Genomic DNA, 8,448 nt, shown 5'->3' on the forward strand with positions numbered 1-8,448 from the left:
AAGCATATCAGTAGACAAATGAACGTGCCAGTGGCTAGATCCTTTTTGTCTGTAAAAAAATAAATAAGGGTAATGTGTCCATTTTCAGTATCCATTGAATAAATGCAGTCCTGCTAAAGCAGCGATTCCTTTTGTTTGCCATTGGTAGAATTAAACTGGTGATAGTTCATCTAGCAAGGTCATAATCTGTTGAATGTATCCTACTGCCTAATTTGTCTTTGATTATCTTCCAGATATGTTCATATGATGATATGGATCTACAAATCAGTTACATTTTTTAGTGCAGCCATTGCACGTGCATTATGTGCCAGTAGGGGGCGGAATGAACTCTTGTAACAGTGTCCAGCTCTGGTGTCTATGGGATTTTCCCCTGCAGCCCCAGCCTGTCTCTGCAGCCTGTCTGTGTGTTGTTTGTGTGCATGAAGAGGGTGAGTGAAAGCAGAGGAACGTGTACCTGGGTCCTTCCAAAGAAAGAACCTGTACACAAGTGTGTGAGACTGCATGTTGTAATGTAACGAAACAACATTTCATCATTTGCACATATGAACAAGAGGTATTTATTTTTATTTATCCGAAAGTAGCCATTCTGTTGAGCCAAACTCAATCGCGGTGTGTCTTTGTTGTTTTGTAAAACTAAGACTTTCTGCCTGGCTCGTGCTATTTAGTTAGCTAGTTTTAGTTATTAGAGTTGAGACAAGATGTCCACTGACTGCCAGAAGACCACTGCCAAGGCCATCCCGTCGACGAGGAGGGTGACCATTAACGACGCGGCGCACATGCCCCTCGACTACTCCACCACTCCCGGAGGGACCCTGTTCAGCACGACCCCGGGTGGTGCGTACTGTTGTCATACACTGACTTTTATGCGGTTACCCACCGTCGTACGTGATGTATACTCGTATCAACTAAACCGCTGTATTGTCTGCAGTGAGTGCAGGAAACGCTCAGGCTAACTCCATAAGGTCTGCTGCTGTCAAAACGCCACTGTGCAGAACCAGCTGCTAGCTATGCTCAAGCTAGCTGCTAACGCTAGCTAGCAAGTGTGGTTGAAAGGAGGCACAGATTGGTGAATCTGAAGCAATAAACTAAATTGTGATCCTAGGCATGTGGGTGGTATAAACTCATACCACTGCTTTCTCATTAAATGTGAGACGTGTTTGTGGGTTTTATCAGCTGATCTTTGAACGTTAGCGATGTTACTGTGCTTTAATGCTTGTCGTGGCCATACGTCACCGACAACTAAAGCTGTGATTGGTGTTTTCCAATGTGCGCTCACTAACGTGTTATATTTTATTTCATTTTATTAACAAACTGCATGGTAAACATGTTATACAGTATGTAATGTACCTGGGTAGCATCATGTCATAGAGTCAAGGTTTTTAATAGGGTTCCTATTTTTAGAAGATAGAATTATAGAAAGTAAACAAATGCATGACCAATAAACTTTAGTCACATTAACAACATGAAAATCTTATCACATAAAAGGAGGTTAGGCTGGTGGAGGAAGCTGTAGCAGTAAACAGCACTGGCATTAGCATATTATTAGAGTAATGGTGAGAAGTGTCCACACTAATCTAGATGTGAGTGGTGTGGCCATAAAATAATATCAAGATATTTTGGGGCCCACCCGTCGCTATGGGCGGGCCACAGGGGGCCGGGGCCGCCCTCAAAAATGCTTGTGCGTTGAGGCACAGATCTCTTAAAAAAAATACTTTAATTTTAATGTTATTAATTTGGGGTATATTTTCGATAATTACGTTTTTGATGAAATGACAAAATACTGAACAATGTATATATTTTTTAATTAGTTTTAAGGACATACGACTGCAACAAAAAAAGTTATAGTTTTAAATGTCAGCATAAACGTTATAATTTGCCTTGAAATAGTCCGTAAAAACTGAAAAGAAAAATCTCTTAGTTCTTTGGTTTTTAAACACGATAATTTAGATTGAGATTCAGATTCTCCATAAAATATAAATGGTACAAAGTGCACATGTAAAAAGTCAACCAGTTGGAATATTGCCATTATCACAATATGAATTTCATCATATCATGATATTCAAAATGATACCGGTGTTATCATGAACGCTATGATGTGGCACACACCTACACTGTACACCTGCTTGAATATGATGGCTGACTGATCCACTGATGCATGTGTGACCTCAGTGCTCTGTCTGAACTAAGGCTGGGTTCCATTTCTGATCATCCTGAGCAGTCATCTTATTCTTTTTCTGCCTCTTCACACAAAAGGTACCAGGATCATCTACGACCGAAAGTTCCTGCTGGGGTGCCGCAGCTCTCCCGTGGCCAAGACTCCTCCAAAGGGTCTGCCCAGGATTCCAGGGGTGACAAGTCCTCCCTCCAAAGACACCGATGAGAAGGCTCATAATGGAGAACTACTGAACAACAATATCACTGCACCTGTTAGCAGCAACACTGGTATGTTCACACCCATAGATATAGAACTATAGATGTGACCTGACGCCATAACTAATGGGATAGCCGTTTGCCATCTTACCTGGGTAATGTTGACAATTGCCACCTATGGTTAAGAAAATTAATTATCAGTTGTGCAGCATCTGTTGCATTACCAAAAAGAAGTGACAAAGGAGGCTGGCATCACGTCCCACACGTTCAACTAAAACGACAAAAAGGTCAGCGAACTACATAACTTGTGTTACGTAACTACTCTTAGCTACCAACGGACCAGCTGCGTTCTAAGTCAGTTATTGCTGTGTGCTAGCTCTCAACGGCATTCATCAAATAGATATTTATGACCAAGCAAAGATTGCTACGCTAAAAGTAACGTTCAGTGACTTTAACGTTATAACAAAGTTAATCCTAATACCCTAACATTTGACCGCTAATTAAGCAGCTGATTCCGTGTCAATCAAGTGTAATCATACAACGTGAGTTACAACAAGGAGCAGTGCTCGTCTTCACTCCTAAATCACGTTTCATAATATCTCCAGAACGGTCCAGCCAGCTGTTACAATCTACACAAACAGTGATTCCCATGCAAATCAACCCAACAATAACGTTAACCACATGACAGCAACACGGAACACTAACGTCAACCACACAGTCAGCCGAGGGGCCGCACTTAACGTGATGTTTACCACATCTACATTAACATACCAAAATTAGCTGCCTTCTGCAATCAGTCATCATGTATAAACATCACTTGTTGTTATCTCACCTCATGCCTTAACATGATTTTCCTTTCAGTAAAGCAAATAAAACAAAATCCTAAGGAAGAGGATTAGGGCCACTGGTGAAGAATTCTGACTTTATTCTCAGAATTCTGAGAATAGTCAGAATTCTGAGTTTAATCTCAGAATTTTAAAAAAGTCTGAATTCTGAGAATAAAGTCAGAATTCTTAGAATAAAGTCAGAATTCTGAAAATAAAGTCAGGATTCTTAGAATAAAGTCAGAATTCTGACTTTAATCTCAGAATTCTGAGAATAAAGTCAGAACTCACATAATTTTTTCACCAGTGGCCCTAATCCTCTTCTAATCCATGTCTTGATCAGGTAAAGTAATCCAGTTTGTACTAGAGATGGTCCGATACCATTTTTTTGCTTCCCAATACCGATCCTGATACCTGAACTTGCATATCGGCCGATACCGAGTACGGATCTGAGACCCCTGTGTCATATATTTTATTATGTTTTAACAACTGTATACTACTAACTGTATACTTCCCTGTATGGATGTGATATGATTTCTATTTTTGTTGTTGGTCTGGCTCAGGTTAAACTCTCAAACAATGAACTCCACAGAACTTTCTCTTAGTATCCAGTTTGACAGTCAGTTGTACCTGAAAAAGAACATAAATAAACTACTTTAATGTTAATGTTCTTTAGGGCTTTATTACGTGGTATGGGATTGGTGCATAAACTCCAGTACTTACCGATACCTGCGTTTTAGGCGGTATCGGAAACATTACAGATACTGGTAACATCTCAGCAGTACAGGTCAAACTTCCCGTGATTTCTCCACGTTATCACCGTAAACTTTATATCCAAACGAAAAGGCAAGAAAATGAGACGAGTCCATCAGGAGTTGGCCTTCTTGAACACAACGCTATCGACAAAAACAACTGTTCACTTACAGTTAGAAGACTGTTCATCCTCTCATCCAAACAAGGACCCTGTCACTTCCTGTGACAGGTTTATGGGAAATTAATGTGGTCTTATGAATTAGTTATATATATTTTTATAATTTATAATAATAATAATAAATATACTAATATATTACAGTAAGTACTTTTTAATTTGTTTTGTTTCTTGTGTGTCTGGTTGTATTTACCTGCCTACAACATTAGTACTGAATCTATTTAGGATAAAAGATATTGCTTAATGTTTATTAGCCATTCAGAATAGCAAAGAAGTGATTACAGATTAAGCTCAGGCAGCAATTTAAAAAAATAAAATGATTGTCTGCAATATAAATGCAAAATGATTAGATTATCTGCATGATTGAACACATACATTTGTACTCTTGGAGCTATGATAATCAAAATTCTACCAAAATCTTGTAGACAGGCCAGAGTTGTCTTACAATCATTACTTTGAATTAAAAAAAAAAACAGTGTCGATTATATTGGTTAAAAAAAAATATAAGGATTATAAAGACAACATGAGCCTCTTTCCCCATAGGTTCCAATTGAAGCAATTGTAAAACTTAGCCCAGGTAAGATGGCCGCCATATGGTTCCATCCTGGAATGGCAAGTCAGAATTACATTCACATCTGTTGTTTTATATCTAGGTTCACCCTCAGACAAACATCACAGGGTGGCCCTTGCTTTTGGAGTGAAGGATTCAGGGCTGGATTCAAATGTAAATTAATGTAGCCACTGAAAACTACAGCCCTAATGGATCCTTGATTTTTTTTTTTAAATATCAGATCATAAAACGGTTTTCACATAGCTGCTATTGTCTGTCTTGGGTGATAGAAGCCAGTTTGAGGTTTCAACAAGATTCAAGGAGATCAATCTCGCCATTTCATTTCACTTTATCAGCCTGAGATTGAGTCCCTGTGAGCTGATTTCTGTTTAGGAGGGATTCATAATTTCGCCTCAACTAATCAGTAGCTGGTGAGGTGTCAACATCATTTTTAGTTAACACAAAAGCAGAAGTTGCATGGAGCAGTTAACATTTTAAACATGTCGATTTTAGAGTTGTTACTTCCAGAAGTTGTCTTGCAGCAACCAGAACAGCTGCATCAGCCACATCTACGCTTGTCAACATTTTCTTGGCAGTTTTTCCTTTCGCAATCTTTTCTGCTGATGGCAGAAGAAGATGACTTCTCCATTCTGAACTCCACCTACAAAGCTCTAATTGATTGGTTGTTTCTCCAAGTGGGGAAACGACAATCAAAGAGCACACCACCAGACCTAATTTAATACCTGAAAAACATGTAAGACCTGGGCAGCGACTCAGAAGTCTGGAACCCAGCTAAGGCCTGATATGTTTCCTGATATCATTTCCTATTCATTTGTGGCTTTTTTTATTCTTAAATGGACTGACTGTGTACTTATACTAGAAGTTGCAGTCCGCCATTTAAAATGTATTCATATGTATTTGAGTTGTTATCAAAAGATAGAAACGTATTTGAAGGCATTTAAGTTAGACAACTGTGTTAAAATAGTTTCATTTGAGTACCGTGTCAAATTAAATGTAAATATTAAGGGACTGTTCTTATATATAGCGCTTTTCTATTCTCAACAACTACTCAAAGCACTTTTACATAGTACAAGAACCATTTACCGTTTACACATATTCACACACTGTGGCCGAGGCTGCCCATACAAGGTGCCACCTGCTCATCAGATAAACACACACACACACACACACACACCCCTGCGGTGAACCCTTGCTCTGGTCACTGCCAGATGTTTTTGACAATATTTTACCAGCTAGTTATAGAAGTCATCCAGTCTTCCTGAAATATTACTTTGAGTTAAATATGATATCCAACTGTGTTGATTCTGTTTAGTTAATGCAATATGTCTTTTTTTTTGTCAAGGTGATGACTCACAGTTTGAAATGGACGTCTAGGAGGACCTGGAACGAGTGTTAAGATGTCAGACTTACCAACAAGATGCTGTGAAGAGCGGCACAGGAACTCCTTCTTATTTCCCATCATCCATTCCATGAAGACGGAGGTTTGCCTTCAGTGTCTCCGGTGTCTTAGTGTTTTAAAGTCTGTCTTTATCAGCATCGTTTGCTTGTTTTGCCAAGAACAAATCTGTAATGAAACTTTTTCTGTCATCTTCAAGGCTTAAACCTGATTTATGTATGACAAGGTGTGCCTTCCTCTAGTGGCTACAAATCAACCTTGAGAAGTACCTAACACCAACAAAGCCTCATCCCTATGAACTGGTTCATATATAAGTTCAGGAAAATTAAGATCAATAGGGAAAATGAAATTTGCTGAATTTAAACCATTCCAAAAGGGTTTATAACTTGATGTGCTTTATTTCCACACAGTTCCTGACTCCTCTGTTCAGATATTGCCTTGAAACGTTAGATACAGTATAATTTGTCAAACGTGCGCTTAAAAAAAGTGTCATAGAGGGAATGTAAAACTTATTTGTGTTGATGACATTTTTAAGACAGGTTTTCACATGGTTTGTAGGACGACAAAGCATTAAAGCAAACACCATTTAAACAAACACTCGTTTTGTCATGTTTTCTATACTATGCATTGATTGTGTGTTCTTAGAAAGTCCTGTTCCCGTCATCCTGTCAGTGAATTTTATTTTTATAATAATCAGGGTAATATGTTCATCGGTTCACTGGTCTGAATACACATTTCTCTTTCTCAACCGACAGAGCAAAAAGCTGATCGTTATATCTGCAATGTAAAGATTTGATGACCACAACTGACTTTTTAGCAGTTTGCATATTTAAAGTAAGTGAAAAGCGAATATACAATTTGAAATGATGCTGAATCTCGACTGTTACATGTTACATTTCCTGTGCTCCCCTGATTCGGCACAGTCGTATCAGAGGAATTCCTTAAGGAGCTCACAGGCAACTGATAACCTCAGTCAGTGGACTGTATAAAGAGAGGTCAATAAACAACTGTACATAGCTGGGAGAAACTCCCTCCTTCCTAAGAGACCCCTGATGGGGTCATCCAGCATTTCCATTCCACTGTTGCTGGCCCAAATGTTGCTATAGGTTCATTCTGGAGTGGCTGACCAGGCTTTCCCTTTTGATTAGTATATTATATAAATGCTTCTAAATACTGATGACCCAGCACAACATTGGCATTATTGCACTGAAGTATTCAGCATTGCTTGGCCGCTGGGCCTCTGTTGCGTCTCAAGGTTTTGCAAAAGATGTCCAGATCCGATGGAATTGGACTATAAACTATACACAGATGTCATGTCAGAAGTATCTGTTCATTGGTCTGTTCAGTAAATGCAAAACAGGACGTTTTGTAGCAGAAAGGAAGACTGTTGATCCACTAATTTGAACACTGCTACTAAGAAGTAGCACAAGTTTGAGGAATAAAGGTTTTTGACAGGGCCCATTACATCAGTTTTAATTAGTAATCATTCCTGGTAAAGTAAGAGAGTAATTGCCCGACCACCAGGGTGTTTTAGACATAAAAGCTTGTTGAGGATGGAATACATGTGTGAGAACTGACACATGATTTGGAGGTGATGACATCAAGCTCCCACTACTTGTGTGATGTGTTTTCTGGACACTTGTGAAAGTGTCAAAGTTCCACATCAGCTTCATTATAGGAAATGGTTTGCGCTGAATATGGTTATTGTTTAACTTATTAAAACACAGATTGGATGCTTTACTGTTGTTTAATTGAGCATAAATAAGCACACATAACCACTTGTGAAGCCTGCAGCTCTCTGGCATCATCACTTGATCTTTTGTCTCATTGTAAGACAATAGATCAAGTGAATAAAACGGCAAGATGTGAGAGAAGTAGTCTTGTCTGGTCTTGTCCTGGTTGAAAGTGTGGATTGAACAGTTTCAGCTGATCAGTTCCAGTCCACCCTGTCCTCCCTCCACAGTAGCTTCAGCATCCAGACGTTGACTCTTTCCATTCCCTCATTGCTTTTTGGGTCTGTCTCCCCTTGTCACCTCTGCTTCCTGGCTACCCCGCCCCCTCTCCAAAATAAACAAGTGCTACTGCTTTCCTCTCCCCCATTGACCCATCCTTCAATCTACTTTTTGTGTTGTTACACTCGGCCTGCCTGTTTGAGCACAATCAACAAAAGAAGCCTGGCCAGAAAGGGCACTAATGACCTCTGATGACATGTGTGGTGTAATAGGCCTAAAGATGTGGATTTGAGGTGAGGAAGGCAAATACACTAAAATGTTAGCTGGTCACAAATCAGAGGACAAGTGGGATTAAGATGTAAATGAGTATCTACAAGCAGGTTGAGCCTCTGAAGTGCTTTTTGTTA

At 39.3% G+C, this 8,448-nt stretch overlaps 1 protein-coding gene across 1 annotated transcript; it reads left to right on the plus strand.

The window, feature by feature from the left end:
- Nucleotides 1-378: 378 nt before the first annotated feature.
- On the plus strand, nucleotides 379-6,684 carry LOC116689334 (eukaryotic translation initiation factor 4E-binding protein 1). Its single transcript, XM_032515874.1, has 3 exons — nucleotides 379-834; nucleotides 2,254-2,442; nucleotides 6,036-6,684. Exons 1-3 carry the CDS (start codon nucleotides 699-701, stop codon nucleotides 6,065-6,067), a joined length of 357 nt encoding a protein of 118 aa, XP_032371765.1. The 5' UTR covers nucleotides 379-698; the 3' UTR covers nucleotides 6,068-6,684.
- The last annotated feature ends 1,764 nt before the right edge of the window (nucleotides 6,685-8,448 follow it).

This window comes from Etheostoma spectabile, chromosome 5 (genome assembly GCF_008692095.1).
Source record: "Etheostoma spectabile isolate EspeVRDwgs_2016 chromosome 5, UIUC_Espe_1.0, whole genome shotgun sequence".
Taxonomy (NCBI): Eukaryota; Metazoa; Chordata; class Actinopteri; order Perciformes; family Percidae; genus Etheostoma; species Etheostoma spectabile.